Raw genomic sequence first — 25,104 nt, 5'->3', positions numbered from 1 at the left:
CTTCAGAAAATTTCATATTAATGAAGATTCAAGAGGACACTGAATCTAGAAAACTAAAACACCAACCATTAGTAACAAGTCAAGATCAGGAAAGAGCATAGTGATGTTTAAAACATAGTTGCTACATGACGAAACTCTTGATAGAATCGTGAACAGTAAACTCAGTAGTTGAAGAATTCAGATTAGCCACACAGGATTAAAATTTAAGAAGTTCTACCAGCAGCCAAAAGAAAATCTTAAGCTAGCTTGATTTAGTTTCTGCTATTGCAAATAAAAGATTCATAGCAAAGTCACGTACCAAAACAAAACAAAACAAATAACAAACAAAAAACTATTAATATATAAACCTTACTCTTTTTCACTCTACATGGCTGTACATTTCATCATCTGCAGGGTCAGATTATTCCAGAAGCTGACAATCTTTTCCTCTTGGGTCTCAAGGTAAATTTCACTTTTTGTCATTTTAGAATTTTAGAGAAAGAAGAACTGGGGAAAACCAGACCACCACCATTTGAAACCCTACTGAGTGCCCTGGCCCTGGGGAATAGGCCCAGTCGTCTTTGGGGCAACAGCCCTTCTTTACCTTCCTCCAACTTAGTCTCCATTCCTCCTGCCTCCCACCTACTGTGTCCCCCACATACTAGTAGCTAACATTTACCAATACTAAGTACATATCATGCAGTCTTCTAAGTGTTTCACGTATGTTAACTCATTTCATTCTTACAACAACCGATTATTCCATTTTACATCTTACTATGAAAACTGAGGTGCTGAGAAACTCAGTGACTGCTCACGGCCACCCAGCTAGTAAGCATCAGGTAAGGACTCACATCCAGGCAGTCTGTCTCCGGAATCCATGTTCTTAATCGTTATATGGACTTCTCTATCATTCAAAATTATTACGGCTCATCCCTTTCACTCCAATTTTGGGGGCTAACAAATTTAGTAACTTCCCTCGGTAATATAATTAATGATAAAGGAAGATAACAGGGACCAGTCGTCATGGGACACAAACTATGTGCTAGGCTCTATGCAGAACTGTAAAGTTGCTCGTATCATAAATTATTGTGGGAGAAATGAGGCTTAGAAAGCTTAAGTAATGAGTTCAAGGTCACTCACCAAGCGAGGGGGCAAGCCTGGGCTTGAACCCAGGTCTGTATGGCTGGATGCCATAACCTTGGTCGTTGGCCTGTGGAAGGTTGCACTTTACCCCCTTGGTCAGGCTTAGGTCTCAGGAAGCCTTTCATTATCCACAACCCTAGGGGTTCATGACACCAGGTCAGGGGTGCTGGGTGCTCAACATGTCCCCAAACGGACGATCAAATAGCTGGTTTCTTTGAAGTCCCGTGTGCAGATGACACCACAAGACAGGACTGGCTTGATTCTGATCTATGTACTAAAAGGCCATGGTAAACTGGCTTTACCAGAGACAGAAAGTATCCACCCCGTACACAGTGTGAAACTAAGACGTCACTCAGGTCACAAATCAATGGAGCCCCAGCAAGATGCCAAGTGAGGAGCATTTGGGGTTCAAGTATCATCTGGACACCTTAGGGCTGTAAAAATTAAATAGCAGCATGAAGGAGGCGCCATGTCAAATGAGAGAACATGGGGGCGGGCGGGGGGCATTTGTGATCGTGAAGCTCAGTGCACGTTTCAGTCGTGGAGGTCACTGGATGTGCGCGGTCGGCATAACCTTAATCTTCTGATCCTGAACTCTTGACCGTTTCACCCCACCCATCTCACCCCACTGGGGAGACTTTCTCCTGTCTCACCCATCTCAGGAACGGGCCTACGGTCTACCCAGGTCCTCCACTCAAAAACTATTTATTCTTGATGTCTCCCTTTTCTCCCTCACTGCTTTCTGCATCCAATACATGAGCAAATCCGGTCAATTCTACCTGCAGAATATATCAGATCCACCTACTCAACTCCACTTTCATCCAAACCGCTGTCATCTTTTTCCCTCTGTGTCCCCCAGGCCCCCTCCAATCTCTTCTCCATGCTGCAGTCTGGATAATAATTTTAACACCTAAATTTCATCTATTACCCCCGTTCCGTGCTTAAACTGCTTCAAAAGCTTTGCAATGTGTTTTGAATAAAACTTAACTTCCTTACCAGGGCATAGAGAGATCCACATGATTTGGCCTCTGCCCTCGTCTCCAACTCAGTCAGGGACACCCTTCCCAGTCCACTCCTCAAACGTGTCCAGTTCTCACTCCGCGGCCTTCAGCTCAGGGTTCATTCCTTGGCTCATCCTTCAGAGCTCAGCTCAAGTGTCACCTCTTCAGAGAAGACTTCCCTGACTACCTGGGCTGCCAGATAAAATACAGGACACCTAGTTAAATTTGGATTTCAGATAAATAACAAATGCTTTTTTACTATAAGTCAGTCCCAAACATTGCATGGGATATACTTATGCCACAAAAAAAGTATTCATTGTTTACCTGAAATTTAAATTTAACTAAGCGTGCTGTATTTTATTTGCTAAATCTGACAACTCTATTAAGCACCCAACTAGTTTCCTGAGTTCCTCAGCCCCAGCACCTTGTTTCCTCCATTCACTCACCACAATGTTAAAGTATGTATTGGTACATCAGCCTCTTAATATCTGTGTCCCCACCTAGACTTAAGTTCCTTAAGGACAGAGCTTGTGTTTATTTTATTCATCAGTTTATACTCACTCATTAGCACAGACCATGCAGGGCTCCTTATGCCCCCGCATATACTAGAAGCTCAATAAATATTGAACAAATGAATAAACTAGTATTATGTTAGCTGAAGTGTTATTTTGTTTTTTAAACTTCTTCCCAGGTAATGTGGCAAGCTTTCACCTTACTGAAAATACACTTCACAGACCAAAGCAGTAGAGTATGTAATCGTAATCCATTTAGCTCAGTAATTAGACCTTAATGTGACTAAATTCAGCTGACGTGCACTGACGAGATAAGGTGTGGAGTAATGCTAACACTTCTTTGACACCTTTCCAAATGATGAAACCACAGGGAAAAATAAAATAGGAGGAAGCAAGGATAAAGAGATGGATAAAGGAGAACCCGCAAGAGCAGAAGGTTCAGGTCAGAAGTTCAGGAGGAAAGAAACATAAAGAACGGATGCGGATAAAATAGAAAACACAAGAGTAATCCCAGGCCAGGGGTATCAGGGAGAAGCTTAAGATACTAGGGCCAAAGCAAAGACTACAGAGAAAACTCTGGAAAAGCAAAAGGTCATAAGAAAAGCAAAAGTCAAATAAATAATAAAACCTGCCCTGCGGTCCTGATAAATGTACTTGTCACATCCAAAGGAAAGGTCAGCAAAGGAAGATGCTAAGAGAGAGAGAAGATAACCTAGGCGAAGAGTTTTGTTTTCAGAATGTGATTTGCTGGCTTATTTTTAAAAAGAAGGTGAGCACGGATGTTCAATGGTATCCATTACCCAGGAGTGGCTGGTGCCCATTTGCATACCCTGAAGTAAAAAGAAAGAAACTTGCTAAATTTCTGGCCTATTTAACTGGAGCTTTTAACACAGAGCAAAAGACATGCTCTCATTGAGTAGCGATGGCCTGGAATTGATGCATCAGGTACTTGGAGATTTGTTTTTGAAATTCTCTGACGTGTTTCTGTGATCCAGGGGGCTCCCCGGAAGCCCATTCAGGGCTCTAGCGGATGTGCTTTTACGATTTCTCTCTAGGAAGGAACTTGCCCAGGTCACCTGCAAGGGAGGTTTCATTGTAAAATGTGGTGCAAAGAAAAGGTTTGTGTGGAGACAGAGCCAGGAATGCAGTTTCCAGGCTCTTGGCCTTACGTGGAAAGGTGCTGGCTTAGGTAGTAAATGGCCATCAACTGTGATTGGATGGCCATCAGCTGTGGCTAGTTGGCCGTCCGCTGTAACCAGTGAGCCATTGGCCACTTATAACTGCCATGGCTATGCTAGCAGCAAAGGGGGAGCTAACAAGAAGATGGTGGCTGAGCTAGCAAGAGCGGATTGCAGTTAGCACGGAGGATTGCAGCTAGCAAGTGAGGTTGGTTGGCAGAATTGGACGGCAGGTTGTGGCTCATGTGGCTCCTGCTTCCTGTGTCTCCAACCCAGCCGCCAGCGAGAATATAGTGGCATGACTCCCCTCCCTATGGCTCCGTGGGTGTTCCTTTTTGGCCTCACCATTTCCTGCATTCTTGTGTGGGGAGCATTCTTGTGTGGGGAGCTTCCCTGCATGACCGTTTGTCAGGCTTTTTTCTGCCCTGGAGCCTGGCACATGCTGTCCCACCTGCCCGTCCCCATCGCTGTGTGTTCCCACTCTCTGGACTTCACGCAGAGGTCACCACCTCAGGGAGACCCTTCCTGACTCCGCGTACATTCCCTGACTTGACCGATGCAAAGAAAGAGGTCCCTTCTTTTTCTTCTCAAACTTACAACTTGTAATCGTGTACCACGTAGTCTGATTGTGTGTGTTCGATGTCAGCCCCTGCGTCCTCTGGACTGGAAGCCCCGTGATGGTGAAGTCTGTCCTCCCATCTTCACCGCTGGCTCCTCAGAGGCCCGCAGCATGCCCGGGGCACACCGTGGGCCGAGAGACATTGGCTTCACAAGTAACTGCAAAGTCCTAGAAGTGGCTTTCCTCTCAGATGTATGGCTGGCTCCACGAAGCATTAATAAGACTGACAACGCAAAGTAGCTTTCAACAGAGAAAATGTTAAGGTTAAATATATAATAACGTTCATTACAAATTCACTCTGAGGAACAAATTCATCAAGGGCTTACTATCAGGGATCCATGATAACCCCTGAGGCAACCATTTGGTACTTGTTTGTGATGTACCTGTAATAACGCTCCAGCATTATCAAGAGAAATGTACATACTGCATGGGCCAAACACAATAGAACATTTTCATGTACTGATTTGGTCTCTATGTCACCACCTTGCAATCCCGTGTGTGTGTGTGTGTGTGTGTGTGTGTGATATTTGGGGGAGGGAGGGCACTTGAAATGCAGAGGTTTGAGTTCATCATATTCAGTTCATAAAGCACTGTTATTCCATACACTATCATTCTACACATGGCCCTCTTTTTCGTATTTTTTAATTGTCACTTATTTATCCCTCATTCTCTGTTCCCACCACCCACCCTACTGTATGCAACTACTTCAGTTGACTGGTGTCTTTTGTTTCTATGTACTCTTGTAAAATGCATACTGTTGTGTTGTGTTCAAGTATTGTTAATTGACACACATGGTGCTGTCATGGAGATCTGTTTCTGTTTCTTGCTTTCTGTTTTGGTTAGGGCTATGTTTTCTCAAGTCAGTCTGCCTTACTGTGTAGGTATCTATTCTGTTACTTCCAACTGGTGTATATACCAGTAGCATCTGTGGGTTGCCCTTGCCATGTTTACCTGCCAACACTGCCCTGTTGCTTCCAGGACCAACGATGAAAAACAATACCACAGTGAACATCCTGGGACCAGTCCTTTGGGAGCCTGTATGAACATCTGCGTGCGATGTATCTTGAAAGGCAGAATTGGAGAGTCATAAGGTCCATGCACTCACACGCATAGCCTTTCGGACTCACCAGCAGTGTAGGAAGATACCTGTATTCCTACATCCCCACCAACACTTGGCATCGTCCAACTTTCTTCCCAGCCTAATGCAAAGTGATACTTCATTGCTCTAATGGTATCCAGTGAGCAATTCGAGAATTAACACAATCATTTTTCTTGGAAACCTCAAAAGACTTTAAAAACTCTTTGTGTTTATCCTCAGACCAGGGAGGTAGGTGATTCTCCCCATTTTACAGTTGACTCATTACACACCACAGGACAAGACCAAAATCTTTGAGACTTATACATCCTAAATTCTGACTTCTACCTGTGGGCTAGGAGGGCTGAGGACTGCATTTTCAGCCATCGCATGCCTCTATTTATTCAGCTCAATAATCTAATCACCAGAATATACTTCTTGGGTGGGAATAAGAAGACATACTTTCTACTGTAAGGTTTGTCAATTTAAAAAAAAAAAAAGTTACATACATAGATACAAAGCATAGTTTTCAAAGTGAGTCTTTCCAAATGACTTTTTAAAAGAGAAAAAGTCCCAGTCCGAATTTGAGATGCAATAAACTCTGGACAATGAGAAGTTACTCTACTTTAATAAAAGAATGAATATGATTACCTGGTCCAGTCTTGACTGGTGTTGCCTGGTCACTAGAGAAGTTATCTTCTTCCTTTTCAGTATGGCAGAATGTAATCCTTAGGTACTTAAAAGTTTTGTTTCCCTGAAGAAGCAGGAGTGATTATCACCCACGATAAGCAAATTTGTCAGCATTAGTGCACCCAAGTTACTTCCATCAATCTGCAGGGAGATGTGCCCGCAGGCTGAAAAGACAGTGTTGACACAGGCTGTGGCTCTGGAGAGGGGCTGGGGGTGGGTGGTGTATTTTGTTTTCCATTCTGACATTGCAAAAATATTATGGGCAATTTAATATTTGCTAAAATATCAAGAATCCCTTTAATTGAGTAAATTTACTGAAAAGCTTCATAGATGTAAATGGTCTTACGAGTCATTTACTAGAAAAGATTGATTTCTTTAAGAGGATCCAGCTGTAACTTGCCTTGAGCGTTGTACAAATTCTTTAGGGGAAGTGATGACTTTTTTTCTTGTCAGTCTAGTTGAAAATGATACTCAGTAGTTCTATTTATCAGTGGAGAAAACTTGTTTAAACACATTCAGAATGCTGCTCTTGTTTTTATTGAATCTAATCCTTCTGTTTCTCTTGTTAAGAAGGTTTTAATATAAACACAACCGAAATTTGTTCTTGTGTGTGAGCTGTTAAAACACAACAGTAATACAAAGAGGACCAAAATAGCTCTGCCGTCATTCATATTAGAAATGCAATGCTATTTATTTATACGACAGAGTGATAACACCCAAAGAGATCAAAAAAAGAGTGAGGGAGAACTCTGTTGACAATTTAAACTAATAAAATGGCATTTCTAAGCCTGGACTGCCCGTTGCTCAGGACAGGTACCAGTCTTAACCTTCTTTGTAAACCCAGTTCCTGGGAAGGAGCCTGGCTACACAGAGGCGTTGACTGACTTATTGGAATTGCAGTGGTCACAATAAATGATACCCTTTTCTTCCCAACATGAGACACACGGAGAAGTCAGACCACTGGAGACAGTAGTATCAGCTTTACTGAAGATAAAACTCAATTAGAGGGAATGGCTGCATCACGTATCTAGAGTGGGCTTCTTAATCCTTCATCTGGGATTAGATGGAGCTGGCCCCTCTGTCAGGGGCAGCTCTGGCCTCCTACAGATGTGGGGTCCGCCGGTGAGCTTACTGTATGACTGAGATGCCCCAGGATGCATGCATCCTGTGGCCAGGCTGCCCCAAAGCCAAGGATGCACAGCTCCCTTCTCAAACCTGGCCATCAGGTGAGCCACACGCCCTCCTGGCGGGGGAGGAGGCAGAGAGAAGCTGAAAGTATTTCCAATGCTTTCTCTTCTGGAAGCACAGTGGGAATTATTGCGTCTCTTTTGGAGACTTACAGACTTGGAAGTGAATATTTAGTAAAATGGGGGAGAACTGTGATTTTAAATATGTTTTATTATCTACAGGGCTTCACTAGGGCTAGAATTCTCAACTCTATTCTTATTATGGTGACCAGAGTCTAACTGTTGGCAAAGACCCCTCCAACTAACTTTGAAATTCGTATCATTTCTTCGATCCATGTTTCAATCTGCCTGCTATTTCGATTCAATCATGTTATTGTCAAGAGGAATTACTTGATCAGACTTATACGTTTGCATTTTTCTTCAGTTCGCCGACATGATTTGGTACACTCTTTTTGTGACCTGTTGCTGGGGCAACTCAGCAATTCTAAGCTTTAGGCAACTATTTGAATCGGGACACTGTTCTTTAACAACCTTAATTGGCTGGAAAGAAAAGTCCTTGTTATAAGTGCTTTCTATTCTGTTTTGGGTTTCAGAATTTCCGGATGTGTGACAAATATTAAACAAACGATCACTTTGATTTGGGGTTTCGGGCTCAGATCAAAGTCACCATCATCAAACACTGAGGGAGAGGTGATGAAACCAGGCATGGCTCTGTGTGGAGAATGCAGACTCGCAGGCATGGGCGTCCAGGGCTTCTGCAGAGGGGCTCCTCTGAGTCAGATCAAGAAGGAAGACACCTTGGTGTTGACGCTCTGCAGGTGTCTTCCCCATGCTTGGGTCTTTGATTTCATGCAATTCGGTTTGCATTATCCTCACCCTGGGTACTGGAATTATGAAAGACACGAGGACCTTGTCTCAACGTTTAAAAGGCATTTTCTAAACACTACAAGGGAAGAAGGTAAAATCCCAGATCACTGTGCTTTACAGTCATGGAGTTTTAGCGCTGGGGGAGACTGCAGAGAGCCTATCTACCAACCCCGTAACCCACTTCCTCATTTTACAAAATGGGGAAACAAAGGCAAACAAGTTTAGGAACTGGAACAAAATTACAAAGCTCGACAATAATTAGGTCAGGACTAGAACTCAAGTTTTTCAGATTCTCCATTGATCTTCCCTAATCTCTGCTTCTCAAATGTTGGAAACATTAAGGAAGAATACCCGAGTCAAGAGAAGGTAGTGTGAACGCCACCTCGTTACTAGGTTCTGTGTATAGTTGAGGGTAAGTGGCAAATAACATGTTCTAGCCCAAAGCATGACTATCCCTTGGTTCCCACAATTTTCCAGCTTTCGTTTCTTTTCTCAACACATTTTATACTATAGTCACTGGACAGTGACTGGACAGATCACAGCTCAAACCTGGTAAATCCAGCTAAGAATTGATCCACAAATTTGCTTTCTTGCTTGAGTGCACCCAGAACATAAATCATTAAATTGGCATCCACTGTTTAAGATTTATTTGTTTTAGGTGTTATTTTGGGGATCCTGGAGATTCCAGTGGAATTATAGGAAAGGTTTTGGCATTAAATTTCAAAGTGTGAAAGTGAAAAGGTCAAAACAAGGGTGAGAAGGGGCGGGAGGGCCCCCAGGAAGGAAGAGGCGAAGGCACCCTTCCAGCCACACACACTAGGATGGGCCCTCGTTAGAGCAAACAGACGCGGGTGACTGAAAACACACCTACGGGCACCCATGTTTAGAATCTAGGTCTGGAAAGGCCTGGGCAGTCGCAACTGAGCCTTCCTGGTTTCTGAAAAGGCCATCGGCGTTTACATCACAACTAAGAACTGGACACCTGGGGAAGCCACAGAGCAGCTCCGAGGAAAGGGGGGCAGGAGGGGCCAAAGATACTGACAAGAAACGCATGACAGCCCCAGAGGGGAAAAAGGAAGGGAAAAAAACCCACCCAAAGAGGCCCAGGAAGAAAGACTCTGCCAGGTGGCACCACTTCAGTTTAATTAGACAAAGGCATGGGGGGGTGGGGTGAGGTCTGAAAGCAGAGACACCTGGGGAGCGAGAGAGATGAGGGGAGGGGGCAAAGGTTGAGCAAAACAAGCCGCCTGGGACCCTGATTGAAACACTCCCGCTAGAACAAGGTGTAAAGGAGGCAGGCCAAGAAGGCTGGCGGAAAGCAGAGCGCAGAAACGGCGGCAGTGGAGGGGCAGGGGCCGACCATGAGACTGCCTGCTGTTAGGCAAAAGAACTGGGAAAATGACAGGGACCTTACCAAGTGTCCTCAACTGGGAATAATAAGGGAGAAAGGTTAAATCAGGAGGGACGGCAGAAAGTAAAGGAGACTCAAGAGTCTTCTTCCTTCTTCAAGACTTCTTTTTCGCTATGTTCACAAATAGCATTTTATAAGTCAAATCAGATTTTTCTCTCCATTTTTACTTTCGAAAGTTTCAAACTTATAGAAGAACTGAAAGAACAATACACTCTACATCCACATATCCTTCACTTAGGTTTACAAAGTAATGTTTTGCTACATTTGCCTTAGCTTCCTAGCTATGTACTTTTTCCTGAGCCATTTTAAAATAAGTTGCAAACACCAAAATGCTTCATTCTCTAATACTTCAACACGCACTTCCTAATAAGATCACTCTACTACATACCCAGGAAAAGTTAACAATTTTATTTAATATATAGTTCATATTCAATTTTCCCCAAATATAGTTTGGCCTGTTTTACAAATACAAATCCAAAATTTGTGCAATACATTTGGTTATATCTCATTAGACTATCTTAACTTGGAGCAACATTTTTAAAAGTTTTCTTCATGACACATTAGTTTTAAAGATAACTGACAAGAACACATCACACTCTAGATTTGCCTGATTGTTTTCTCATGATTCGATTCAAATGAAATATCCTTGGCAAGAATACTCCATAAATACTCCTGTCTTTCCTAGGGCAGTAGCACACCTTACAGGTTTCCAGCTTCCCTACACGACAGAAAAAGTCCTCATCAGAGTGGCATTAAGCCGGTTCATTTCTTTACAAGTTACGTTGATGTCATGGTTTTCTACCAAAACATTTATGTTTTGGTCGCAATCAGATCGATTCCTTAGTTATTAAACACACAGTTATGAACTGAACACTGAATGTGGTGCTAAGATTCCAGGCAAACAAAGCCCCCTGGTAAAGAAACTGAATTCCAGAACTTAACGGTCCAACTCATCCAGACAATGTAAAAAGCAATTCCTGGACTGAATTCTGTAGGAAGTTTATCCTGAGAAATATGATGGGCAGCGCCTCCTCCGTGCTTTTCCAGCAGAGGCAGCGTTGTGTCCACGAACAGTCTGGGTCACAGGGACTCTGTGCGCTCATGGCAAGGGTCCCACGTGTTCTGGACGCCAGATGTGTGAGTGGGGAAGCTGACAGTTTTGAAAATGGACGAGCCTGACTCCTATTCTTGGCCAGAGGGTGAACCACTCTCACCTCAGCAGGGCAGTGGTTTACTTGAGGCTCTCTACATATTTTCCAAATGCTGACCCCCAAATTATATAAGGAGTGGCTAGTCTAAAATCAGGTAATAGTCAAATATTCCTGAAATTGGTCAAAAGCTGTATTTTATTTAATTTTCAAAATGGCTTCTGCATCTGATGAAAAAACAGACCACAAGTTTATGAAAAGTTAATCTGTCTCCTAAGCAAATACCCAGTCCTATTCTTCAGAAACCACTACCCTCTCATATATTCTTTTAAGAATGTTCCTGCAAATACACACATACCCATACATATTTTAATATGCAAATTACTGGGGCACTCTATACTTTTCTGTTGCCTTTTCCTACCTTGGATATTTTGGCATATCAGCTTATATACAGATCTCATACTTTTTGTGTGCTGCATAATATTCCATTAGATACCAAAAACTGTTTGACTAGTCACCAATTTCCAGTTTTCTGTTATTATCAATAAAGTTGGAGTCATCAGCCTGGCAAGTGCATGTTTGTTGTATACGTTCCATAATATTTGTAAGATAAATTCCTAGAGTAAAATTGCTGGATCAAAATGGGTACACACTGAAGATATCAATAGATGTCGTGCAATTGCTCTCCAAAGAGCTTGTCTCAAGTTACTGTCCAAATGGCCTATGAGAGCTCCCACGTCCCCTTCTCCTGGCAAGCCTGTGCTTTCACACCACCAAGCAATCCGACAGGTGAAACATGGTGTCTTCTTTGTTTTCTCCTAATTTTCATATGTTTAAAAGCTCTTTGAATTTCTTCTGCTGCCTGTTTGTCTTCTAGTATTTTCCTAGTGGTTCATCTTTTTCTTATGGGTATGAGAGCTCTTCATAGCATAGAAAAATTAGAACTTGTCAGTCATTTGTGTTGTAATCTTTTCCCCATTTTGTCATTTACCTCGACTTTGTTTATAGTCTTTATTTGTAGGTCAAATGTTTCAAAAGTTTTTTCTGTAGTCAAATATAGCTTTTCTTTTTAGCATTTAGGTTTTGTGACTTGAATAGAGAGGCCTTCTCTGCTCTGAGATAATTATTAAGAAACAAAACAGAACAAAAACTCCCACATTTTTTGGTACTTCTCAGATTTTATGTGTAACTTCTTAATCCATATAGAATTTATTTTGGTATGAAGAGTGAGGTATGGATTGGAATTTCTATTTTTTCCAGATGTCATTCAGTTGCCCAAAGTCCATTTATTGATTGACCCATCTTTTTCCCATTGCTTTGATGTTTGTTTTTCATCTTTTAAAGATAATTATCCTCAATAAAAAGGGTAAATTAGACATTATTAGATCCTACGTATGAAAATTTTTCAGTTAGCTTATTCAAGTTAGAAGATACTGAAAAAAATCCTTTTATACACAATCTTAATCCATTCAGTGGTTTGGTACTTTTCTTTCTCCAAACCAAAGAACTTATGTGTCATTAATGTTGATGAGGGTTTCTTAAATGAAATTTACTTTCATTCATCTTTCATTTCTAAATGATATGGTTGCAGTTCCAAGTGGACAATGACAACGAGTTCTCTGCAGTGCAGAAAAAGATAACGACAGTCCATTTGCATCATTACCTTTAATTATTCAAAAATTGTCCCCAAGGAGGCCGGATGGCTCAGTTGGTTAGAGCGTAAGCTCTCCACAACAAGGTTACTGGTTCAATTCCTGCATGCGATGGTGGGCTGTGCCCCCCGCAACTAAAGATTGAAAATGGCGACTGGACTTGGAGCTGAGCTGCGCCTTCCACAACTAGAATGAAGGACAACGACTTGGAGCTCATGGGCCCTGGAGAAACACACTCTCCCCCAATAAAATTTATTTTAAAAAAAAAATTGTGCCCATAGTAAACTGTTTTTGTTTTGTTTTTCAATCTTGTTTGGGACCATCTCCCAGGTTTCAACAACATTTTTTCAAAATTAAAGTCATGGATTAACTAAGAGAATTATGGACAAATTGCATGTGAGCTCATCATTAGTTCTTTATGCTACTGGATACATCCATCATTAACTCGTTGTTAGACAATCCATCATTGTCTGGGATCAGTATTTATCAGATGACATGAGTTCTACCCTCACAAGAAGATAATACTGAGTGCTATCAGTTCACGCTGCTATGATTAACTTAAGAGTACTTAACTGGTTACTTCAGCTTCAGTAGGCCTTAAAAGATTCAAAATTGTTCCTTAAAAAAATGGGGTGGGAGGAGCCTGAACTTCATGAGTCCTTGGTAGACATTCATTGATTGTGGCACTACTTCCACTTGTCCCTTTTGTTCAACTCTGTATCATTAGTGTTTAGAACAGTGCTTTGCACATAGCAGGTATTTGTTGAGTGGAAGGAAGGGAGGATGGAGGGAGGGAGGGATGGATGGATGGGTGGATGGATGTTGGACTGGATCAATGGATGGATGGGAGAGCCCAAAGGAGTCTTCACCAACTTCCACAACACAGAAGCAATTGTTAATTGATCAATTAACACTCAAGATGAAATCTGTTTACCAAGCTGCACTGTGGTTTTATTCTGGACTCACTCTTCCTGACTTTCCAATGAAAGACATATATGTTAAATAAAGCACTTCCGTCAAAAAATCCTATTTTGCTTAGTATTCTCATCAAAATGATTTATTTATTTTTGTATCATAATATAATTAAGAAAACTGTTTTTATATTTAGAGTTTCCATAAGACTCCTAAACAGATGTGGATTGACGTACTCCCTGTTTCAATTAGGGACCACTTATGGTTTCTTTCGTTCTCATTAATTATAAGTCAAATTAGAATGGGAGCTCCTCCCTTCATCAAGAACAATGGAAAGTGTTTTTATAATAACCATGGCTGCAATATTTTAAAGTGCAGATAATTAAAATCTCAGCATGCTGCCATCCAAATCACATACAACAGAAAAGTAAAACCTTCTTACACGGTATTTCAAAGAACCAGCCACTTCAACTCCTCCTTCCTCTTCTTTTTCTAACATGCATTTACTGAGGACCTGGAATGTGACATGTGACCTGTAAGTGGTAGGGAGGCAAAGGTGAGCAGCTGTTTTGTTCTGTTCAGTATGTATAAGATGAGCTGAGCAGGCAGACAAGTAAATAAATATCTACAGTAGGGTATATGACAAGCCCTCACTAAAATAAAGGAATGAATGAAGTTGACTATCAAATTTTGGTAAACTGCCTATAGTTTGAGATGAATATTCATCTCTGCCTGTTCCCCATCTCCCTTGGCAATGTTTTTGGAGCAGTCATTTCTCGTCTAGGTCCAACGCCCACTGCCTGTTAAAAACCCGTATTTCATTCACTTGAAGGAGGGCTCCCTTACAAAATAACATCACTATTTATAATATTCACAAGAACCAAAAGGATCTTCACAAAAATAATTTGATCACTCATTCAACAAATATTTATTGAGTACCAACTGTATACCAGGCACTGTGCTAGGTGTAAATGTCAGGGCTACAATGACTAGAGGCTCCAACTCTGCCAGGAACTCTTCATATATTTTAATAAAATAACGATTAGACCCCCAAACAAGGACAGATAAATGCACACGATGGAGGCTTGCGGGAGGTCAGCAAAGAACCTATGGTGGACTCTTCATGGAATGGAATGAGCAGGACTGGAAGAAATGCCAGAGAAAAAAAATTCATTCATACGATGCCCCATCCCACAAAAGATCTGAAGTGGTTTACAAAGATACGCACAATTCATAATGATTAAATAAATGAGTCAGGACAAGAAATATGGATTTAAAAATCATAGCTTTGCGCAGTGGCAGTATCGTAGCCAATGAGGTTTATCCAAGGCACGATTATTGCTAATTGAAAAAATCATAAAGGCAGGAGTAAATTTACCATTTAGAAATGTGTACTGAAATTCATTGAATTATTGGATGCCAAATACTAGAGACTGCCACACAGAGTAACCTGGGGGAAGCCTGTTTACTCCACAAATAGGAAGAAGTTAGTGTAAAGACAACTGAAAGGCATTTATAAAACTACTGGGAGTTTGTGGGAATCAACAAAAGGGAGAATCCCAAATTATTTTAGGTAATAGAGTCTGTAATAATGCGGAAAGGTAAGGATCATACAAGAGGCTGAAATAATATGCTAATATCCTAAAATAGTGATGTATGTGCAGTAGCCAATCAGAAATAAGATGTGGTGCATTGCTGTGGGGTTGTTACGTACGGCCTCTGACAAGAGATGTGCTTTGCACGTGTGAAGGGACACCCATGAGCGGGGCTACCGTGAGTCCAATATGTAAGAGGCACTAAAAAAGCGGAAGGTTTAATTAATTCCAAGGAAGTCCGGTTTAAGCATTAAAACACAAGAGTTGAAAGCAGTTGGAGAAGGCACCGTGGAAGAGTGAATGTGGGGATTACAACTTACAATCAGCACACATCCCCTCGGTCTGCTGGGAACCAAATTTCCCATGTGTATACCACTCCGGGACATTCTTAGAGGAGGCACCATGATAGGTGCCTAGGCTACTGTCATCGAGTGACCCTGAAGTGACAACAAACCTCCCTAGAGTGAGCGAGTCTCCTTAGCATCACTTCCGGCTAAAAGGTGGGTGGTATAAGCCCCCAAGTGTCCACGTGCAGATGAGTGTCTTAGAGTTCAGCCTTTCACAACAAGGTCCCTTGATCTGTGGGACTCACACATGATGTCCACCTCCCCCCATACTCCACCAATTCTGGGAAAAAAGGAGTCAAGTCTCTATCGAGGCCTGGAACTCCAGAGTCACCGCACCCAGCTGTGTTTTCCTGACAACCAAGTTAAGCCCGAGGCTCCCCACAAACCCTTCCTCCAAGGACGACCCCAAGACCCCAGTGGTCCTAGTCACAGCCCCTTCTGGCCTGCTTCACAAACACTGTGCTGATCACGGGTCCTACGCCATGTCTGCGGCTCCTGTGCAGTAACTTCTCACACTTAACTGAAGAGCTCTTATAAACACAGTTCTGGTTAGTACTAAGGCCAGTGTTTTGATTTAAAAGCGATTCACTTAAAGTCAAAATGACATCTTAATGCCATCTCAGCACAGCAACTTGCCCAGAATAAGAAGAGAGCTTCATTTTTGGAAAGACTTACTGCTAAATTTCAGACATTTTTTTAAAAATTAAAATACATGGATTGTCTTCACAAACTCTTCCTGAATATTTCATGTGTTTTGTGCTTTATTTGCTGTACGTATCTTCAGACTGTGCGTATTATTCAAATATTCCTAACAGATGGTCTCAAGTGCTACATATTATATAGCATTAAGTGAATAGCTTGGTAAACAAATGAGTCAAGGATTAAAATATTTTACAGCTTATAAATCATGAAAAATGTTAACAGTACATTGATTTAAAAAACCCTTTAAATGTAAACATTAAAACATTAAATGCTGCTATTGGATCCGTCAATGGTTTAAGACAAATGGATTATTTCTTTAAAGAGGTGCTCACACTGTCCCATCTCATAGATTATAGCCTAAATTAACCTGAGGTTGACAGCTGGTTTATCTGTGAGCCTGGCCTCCTGTAGTCTCCTCATCCAACTCCAGGGGCTTTCTCTACCATTTCCCCCTCACTCACGCCTCCTTCATAACAAGGAAAGGAAAGGAAATTCAAAAGCCAATTTTGTTACTCTTTATCTTTAGCAAAATTTTGCTGAAGGAGTTTGAAACCACAGGTTCAAGTCGAGGATTCTGAATCAGCTGCGATATTAATGATCTGTGCTCTCTAGTTCTCTTTCTACAACAGGCTAATGTTGGACATTGATGTTTCCATTCAGGGATTGCATGATGATGGAAACAAACAAAAATGCAAAAAACCCCAAACCCAACTTTGGCCAACGTTCAGGTGTCTTCAAATCCATTTGACACTGTTAATGTTCTAGCTGTGACTCCACTCTAGCTATGGATGTTCTCTCGCTTACCTCCCTTACTTGGAAGTGTGTTCCTTCACCTAATGTGTTGCAGCCTTTTCATAATCATTTGGTGTTTCTAATAGTTGATGCAAGATCTAACAAGATTTTAAAATTTCATTCTAGATTTCCCTAGTCATGAGAAGTGGACCCAGTTTTGATTGTGAAAAGCATATCAGCTTTTTATGAACTATCTGACAAAATGATTATAACTAGCAAAGTTACCAAGTGCCGGTAAGTAATACGTCTTACCTAAAGCCACAGGTGGGCTTCATTTGTTATACGTATTAAGTAAGGTTCATTACCCAATTTTACACCTATAGTCAAAACTTTCTTCTACCACATTCCATATGTGGTTGCATTCTCTATTTCCACTTCTACCCTAGTATCTGTTACCTCGGGTAAAGACTTCTGTGAGGCTGAGAAAGATGCCTTCTTAACCAAACAAGGCACAGCCAAGTCTGAACAAAAGGACGACCTTCTGACAGTTTTACATTAAGGCCCATGCACATGTTTGCCTTCTCAATCACAATACCAGATCTTACTGCACAAACAAAATGCATCTTATCAATGCATCAACAGTATTTACTTATACAGCTACTCTGCACAATGCGTTGTGCATCTTAGGAACATTCTACCTACATGAAGTTTCATGAAGATTAAGTTTCTCTAACATACAAAATATTCATCAAATAACTAAACAAATAGGTTCATAAATAAATTCAAGACTGGCAAGGAACGTTATTTGAAGTAAAAAAAAAAAGGATTCTCTAAACTACATTAAGCTAAGGAAGAAAAGGGAAGAGTCTCTATGTCTATAGTTCTCAAATTTCAATATGCATTTGAAACACCTGGAGGGCCTGTTAAAAGAGCTCTCTGGGTCCTACTGCCAGAGTTGATTCATTAGGTCTGGAATAGGGCCCGAGAATTTACATTCTAGCAAGTTCCATGTAACACTGATATTGCCGCACTGGGGCAACACTTTGAGAACTAGTGATCTAAACCATACACCTTTCCTGATGTGGCTGGAATCAAAAAGTGTGGTAGAATTTTAAATGGCAGACGTACAAAATCAAACTACGGAATCAATCAATGGCCACTATATTTTAATTGAAATATGTATTTTTATAACCTTAAAAAAAAAATCACATGAAAACACATTGACTTTTGATTTCTGGAAATTGTCATACACCACATGTGATTTGGGACACTCACGGTTTTTATACAATTTTTACCAAAAGGCAAGACCATCATAAAAATAGTGAAAAATCGTAATTATCGCCAAAAAAAAAAAGGTATGTGGTAGATCCTGGGGTGACATTCTAAAACGCTCTAAACACTAGAGCGGTGACCCTCAGACTGTAACTCAGGTTACCTGTACTGTTTTCTCTTAAAAGCAACTGCACAGTCATGCTCAGGGACAGGCACACTGGAAAGTCTCTTTTGCTCCTAACTGGATGGAGTAAGAACACTCACCATGAGCTCCCCCGTCACAGACCTGTGAATGCCCAGGACAGAACTGTCAGCTACAGGCTCGCTGCCAGCACGTCTCAGAACCTACTCCTCCCGCGTCACTGAAACTTGGCACCCGTTGAGTAGTTCCTCCTCGTCCCCTCTCCCGTCCCACAAAAAAGTCTTGAGCTGTGGTTCTGTGTTCCGTGTCACACACATCCCACGTGCCCCTTGGCCGGCCCAGTTTTCGAATAAACAGAGAATCATTTGGGGGAAGTAAACAGCAAGTGAGCTCTGAATGGTTCTTCCCATGATGGTGATGACGAGGAGGACGATGGTACATCAGTGGTGACTCACTAAAAAGACTGCAAACTGCTGACACTCGGGCCTTTTTTTCTTTTGTTTAAAAAAAAATGAATTCGTTGCTAACATTTGGAAATCATATTTCACATAAATATCTGTATTTTCAGTTTCTCTAGAAATATCACGTTTAGCAACCCTGGCCGTGTATTTGTTTCCATATGGCCACAGTAAGCGGGAGCTGAACAGCTGTTACCCACTTTTCGGGGTGGAGAATGGTCTCTCCAGATGGCCACTGCCCCGAGTAGTCCCTTCTCTTCCACACCTGGCCTGCCTTGTTATCCACCGAACCTACCTGGCTCTGCACACATTCGGGTTTGCAATCCCCGCTCTAAGAAAGTTTGCTGGGAACTGCAAATAACCTGTAACCTCAGTCTCACACACTTTGATGTCATGCACCAGAGCGTAACAACGGGAGTAACGCTGGATAATAGTGACAACCTTACTCCGTGCTAATTTATGAAAAAAAATAAATCAGTTGCAAACTTTGGTAGTAGTATTAGAACTGGACCATTGCTTACATTGGACCGCAACACACCATGATTGAAGCCTCCCAATACAGAAAATTTGCTTTTGTGCTTCCCAGCATAAATTCTGATTTTTGATTATGTCTAACAATGATGAAACCATCGATAATTTCAGAATCAAATTTTCGGGTACAAGGGGTATAAGGAATATAAAAACAGAATCAAGCCCTTCTAGTTCATGTAATTATAGATATATAAAAACGTTGCTTGTAAGTATTAACTGTCAATCATAAAAATGTGAAAGTATTACATGTAAAATTATTTGGGAAAAAATGTAGCATTCTGTGTATCCACGCCATAAGCCTGTTACTTTGAAAAACTCAAAAGAAACACTTCAGAGACAGGCACTGCATTAAAACAAAAATCTATGTGGAAAATGGCCACTTTAATAGAATAACAACTCTCTACTCCCAAATTACCCCAAATATCTTTGCCTCAATAGATTAAGGAAAAATACGTGTGTGTGCTGAGGATAGGTAGGAAGGGGAACAATCTAGAAATATCCTGGGGGAAGTGAAAGGGATAGGTGAAATGGATCCTCCAAAACTGAGAGCAATTGGAGACTAGGAAGGTGTTTGGCCTGAAGAAAAATCTCTTCTTCTAAATGTGTATGATTCACGTCCAAGAGGACTACATATAGATCCCATAATCTAAAATATATAGCTACCTAATCCACTGCCCCCCGCCCTAACCCACACACACACCCACCCCAGGTCCTTAGGTTCCTGTTTCCCTCGGACAGACAGGTGTGCTCGGATACTATGTTGAGAAAGCACTGGGCACAGGCCTTGCCCTGTCCATCAATACTCCAATGTTATTTTCTACCACAGCCCCGTCCCAGGAAGGAATGTCTGAGGCAGAGGGCATTCAGACACTTGCTGAAGAATGTCCACTCTAAGGTACTTAGACACTCTCCTCGGCATGAATTCTCAGAATGGTTTTCATAGTGAAATGAAATGAGTCTGTAGGTCTTACAGAATACTTGCTGCCACGCATCAAACAAAAGGCGTCCTCAGTATTTTTAAGGGACAAGGAGGGCTCATGTACAAATGTGTAAGCGACACTGTTTTATCTGCAATAAGAAACTATGACAATTGAATTAAGATTAAACACTTTAATCAACTATAATAAATCAATCATATATTATATAAAAATTCTGATTCATGCATCAGATCACATAAATTATACAATTGTCACATTATGCAATGCTTACACGCTTTTGAGTTTGTACCTGTAAAAATGTATACAAGTTGTTAGACCATTTTACTTAGTAAGTGTAATATAATACTCTTCAGTTATAAATAATGCTTATATCTTTCAAATACCTGCTAACTATATACATTTCTAGATCTGCAGCATTTTTTTGTACCTTAAAATACAAACCACCTGGAAGATTCAGAGATTAATAGGCCCCATTATCATTTGTTACAGACTTCAATTCCATGGTAAGAGTGGATTTTTTGACATAGAAAATAAATGAAATAAAATGCCAACTCTGGTTTAATGCTTGAAGAACTTCTACACTACTTATTAAATACATCAGAAAACGCTTCATATGCAGATTAGTTAGTTAAGGTGCTACCTATTGCATATTAAACACTTCCAATAATTGCATCTGGATTATTAAAGTTATAAATCTGTGAAAACAGGGGCTTTCAAATGTGTGCTGACAGACCCTTCCATCTACCGTCATGAACAGCAGCACTGGGATTCTTTACCTCTTACTTCAAAGAGATCGAGTCAATGAGCATGCTTTAGACTTCACTCACACGTACACAAGTGACACCTACCGTATCTACCTACAAGACAGACGAGTACATGGACATCAAAAACTTTCCGCTTGACTTACAAATCCAAGGTAGGTTGCTTTTCCTAAAAAGCTACAGAGGAAAATAAAAGCTCCAATGCAACAATTACTAGACATATTAAAGAGAGGTGTTTTTTTTGTTGTTGTTGTTTTTCCAATTTAAGATTTCCCTTGCTAAAGAATAAGCACCCTTATGGGGGTGGTAGGCAGGGGGGTGTGAGGGCAGAGAGCTGGTGAAGGAAGGATGTGAGGAAAGCAAGTGTGTCACGAACGAGCTGAGTTTTACTTAGGTTTCCATCTACAAAACCCTTTAAAATACAAGGCAACATTTTCACAGCTGGAAAATTACAACTAAATCTTCATTTACTGCCAAAAGCAATAGATGTAGTTATGTATAATCTATGGATAATACTACAGTCATGGGAGAATGGCAAAACTACGCTCGATGCAGAATATAACAGCCAGAAGCAATACTTAAACATTTTTCATGAATGGGTGACACGTCATTTTATATACAATTCTAAGATACAACTCTGGTATTCAATAAATGAAACCTGATGCATAAGTGATAGGGCAGTATGTTCAATGTTTTCAAAACTGAATTTTAAAACTGCGAGGGGAATGGTTATAAAATAATACTATTTTTAAAATGATAGAAATATTTAATTACATAACAGAGGTATGTTAAGATAGGTTTGAGATAAGTATCAATTCTGCAATTTAAAAAAAAATCCTCTTGTTGGTGGGAATGTTTTTGAGCATACATTTTTAAACCATAAAACTAAAATCTGTTTAAGTCTATAGTGTTGTGCATTATTTAATGAGTACTTATATTTTATTTCCTTTTCTAAGCTACTACTGGTAACAAAATATACCATCAGAATACTCAGAAGTTACATTTTGGAAAAACAAACTAAGGTGATCTTTTTGGCCTTTCTTCTACAATGCCAGAAAATAAAACTACTCTGTTTGCACTTCTGCCCAAGGATAGGAAACACTGGTATGTTTACTTGGGCACTCATTTTCACTTTTTGTTTTTAGTTTATTATATTGACAGATTATGAAAATATATAATAAGTTTTACTCTGGTTCATGAGCAAAAATTCATAAACATCAGAACAGAACATTTTCAGGAAGTGATGAATGCAGATTGAGTTTTCAATAGAATTCTTGTCTCAGATTTAAAGATAAAAATATTGACTCAGTTATAACCAAAACACTCATATGTGAATAAGTCTAATTCTTAACAGTTTTTAGACAGGCAAAGAATTTCTCCTTAAAAATGAATTTCCTCATAAGAAGAACAGCAGTATTTGAACCATACTTTTTAATGAGGTCTACTCACATAAAACATACCCCCAATACAAAACCAACATCTTGGTTCATTCTACAACGAGCAAATTTGGCCAAGGCATATTAAAATATCTGCAGATAATCTATCATAATAGTAAAAATATATGGACTTCGGTCTTTTAAAAAATGTAAGAGCTTCAATTATACTAACAGAAAAAACAAATGCTAAGAACTTTGTAATATTTAATAAATGTTAATTAAAAATGGCACATTTTTAAAAAAAAGAAATTACTAAGACCTCAAATGGGAAAATAAAATTCTACATCAGATTTTGAGGTTTATCACAGAAATACGTAGGTGAAGGAAAAGTTGGTAAAAGCTGATTTTCCTTCTCCATTTCTTCATTTAAAAAAATTATTTAATTATTTTGTACTTTGGGAAAATTTTCAGAATTTCAAAATGTATGCTCTCAAAGGAAAACTCAAGAAACCCAGAAAATATAAATAATAAGGGATTTTAGCTTATGAATTGAATATACGCTTGGCCAAGTATGTGATTCAAAATATTTAAATGAGCAAAACTATTATATCTGCTTTGTATTTAACTTTCAAAGATGTCTTAGTAGAGATAAGTATTAGACAAAAATGTAGTTCATTAAAAGACTGGGGAGTATATGTCTCCATATACAGGTATATTTTTCATTTTAATTTCAGAAAACACAGATTCAGTGTTTCATAGTAAGTATTTTAGATTTTTAAGGTAAAAAATAGCAATAGTTGATTAGTAATATTTTTATAATCATTGTTTTTCACTTTAAATTTCAGACTAATTTTGTACACATATATGAATATAATTCATGGGCGTAATCATTTTGGGGGAGCAGACTTACAAAAGGAGCCGACATATAATTTTATGATAAATCAATCCTTAAAGGGTGGACGTAGAATAGTGTTTAATGTCACATCAGAAATGATCTGTTCTAAAAACTCACTCCTCCTTTAGTAACTGTTATTTTGGTTCAAGACCCAAATGCAACCATCTGTTCAATTATTTATGTAACTTGAAACCAAGCCTAATTCTTTATTCCTAGAATTTGCCCATTCCTTTGGGTTATCAGGCATCAGACAATCACCTACTTTTCCCCCCAAAATTATAATTGAGATTTAGCTTCTTAATATTTTCTTTGCTAGTGAATTAAAGGCATTCAGAATCTCACCAATTACGTTAGCTTCTGCTTATAGCTTTAATGAAACCCAAAGGTTAAGATAAAAAATGAATTCAAGAAATCCATGCTGTTGTGAAGTTTCCTAAAATATGCCATTATTTTAAAAAGGACTTTGGAGCATTACTTTTGGAAAAAGAGCAAAAATTCGACGCTGGAATAACATGTAGTAGCAGCTCATTTTGAAACCAAGGTTCACATAGTCAAGAGTGATTTGAAGCAATTTTTCTGTAACAAATCGTAACACTGTAGTAGCAATGATTTGTTTTGCATCAGCAGAGCACAAAAACATTTTCAAATTTAGAAATTGGTATCCTAATTTTAGAGGCAACCAGTTATTTTAAAATGTTTTAGAAACACATGTATATATGAGGTATACGCATATATTTTATATACAAAGATACATGAACATATATTCATGTACATATATATGTAATATAAAATATGAACTTTTTAAGTAGTGTTTATAATGAGTATTCCTGCAGCTAAACATGTCTACAAATTGAATGCTGATAATCCCACCACAGTATCAATTCTGCTTTATAAGAAATCTATTCCTGAGGAATAAGTCATATGCTTCTGAAGATTATTTCTAGGCCTATGGCAAGTTAGTGGACCAGCTCCAGCACCCAAGTGAATCCTAAGGAACTGTTTATTTATTGAGAACCTGGCCCGAGTTCACTTTAAAAGTTACGTTATTTCGCTCACTTCAAAGGTCACTCTTGATAGTCCCTGCTAATATTTACAGGTAAAACAATTTTTGACAATGGAAGAGTGTATGTAAAGAAACCTGTAAGTGTAGTCTTTTTCAGTAACAAGTTTTTCTTTCTTCCTTTCTTTTACGCCCCCCAATTATAAATGCAGTACAATTGGCTTATTAACTATTGGAGAACTTGCCAGCTTTCCTGGACGGTTCATACGGCACTCTAAGAATACTGGGTGTTTCTTCCATCACCCTCACGAGGAGGTTGTCAATGTAGTCCTCCAGTTCCCGGATGTGGGTGTCTTTTCTCCTAAGGAGCTCTCTGTGTCTCACCAGCTCCTGCAACACCTCCTCGTAGGTCAGGCTCCGGTACCCTGCAGTGGCATCAAACGGGTTGCTGTCCTAGAACAGGATAAAGACTGTCACTTTAGTAGACATGATATCAGGGACAGATTCAGAATTATCTTCAACTTCTGGTTTTTCAAACCGTGATCGAGATTTTCTCTATCCTTGGCTAGAACCAATGTGAAGGTTCACAGAATGGCTGGTCAGCTCTGAGGCGAGCATTGGGGTCCCTTGCACCGCGGTCTTGATGGTAATTCTAAATTCTTCTACAATCCTTTTTAACAATGTCCTAATATAAGAAATTGACGTAATAATTTAGGATTAAGAAATAAAATATTCTAAAATAAAAACTAAAGATCTCTAAGAACTAACTTGGAGGAACTGTAAGAAGCGGCTGAAAACTATACATTTGGACATTAGTCCTCATGGACCCATTTCCATTGACCTGCAGTTTCATGTTATGCCTTTGGCTTTTTATTGAAGCGATTAGAAGCAGCACCAACAGCAAGTCTCCTTCTTGCTACGAAATGTCGAAGGCATTTAGAATTAAATCAATAAGCTTCCTTATAAGAAGTCCCACGGGTG

General features: G+C 39.9%; 1 protein-coding gene and 1 non-coding gene across 2 annotated transcripts in view; one reads left to right on the top strand and one right to left on the bottom strand.

The window, feature by feature from the left end:
* The first annotated feature begins 14,658 nt into the window (after positions 1–14,658).
* Positions 14,659–14,805, top strand: LOC117036486 (U4 spliceosomal RNA). The gene has a single exon (XR_004425382.1). It is a non-coding gene; the product is annotated as a U4 spliceosomal RNA (small nuclear RNA).
* A 5,443-nt stretch (positions 14,806–20,248) lies between these two features.
* Positions 20,249–25,104, bottom strand: part of RAB11FIP2 (RAB11 family interacting protein 2) — a 39,217-nt gene continuing 34,361 nt past the window's right edge. The window contains exon 5 of the mRNA XM_033130913.1: positions 20,249–24,576. Coding sequence (XP_032986804.1) covers positions 24,349–24,576 — 228 coding nt within the window. The 3' untranslated portion in view covers positions 20,249–24,348. The remainder of the gene's footprint in view (positions 24,577–25,104) is intronic.

The sequence above is a fragment of the Rhinolophus ferrumequinum genome, chromosome 16 (genome assembly GCF_004115265.2).
Source record: "Rhinolophus ferrumequinum isolate MPI-CBG mRhiFer1 chromosome 16, mRhiFer1_v1.p, whole genome shotgun sequence".
Classification (NCBI taxonomy): domain Eukaryota; kingdom Metazoa; phylum Chordata; class Mammalia; order Chiroptera; family Rhinolophidae; genus Rhinolophus; species Rhinolophus ferrumequinum.
This window is presented reverse-complemented; position numbering and strand designations above follow the sequence as displayed.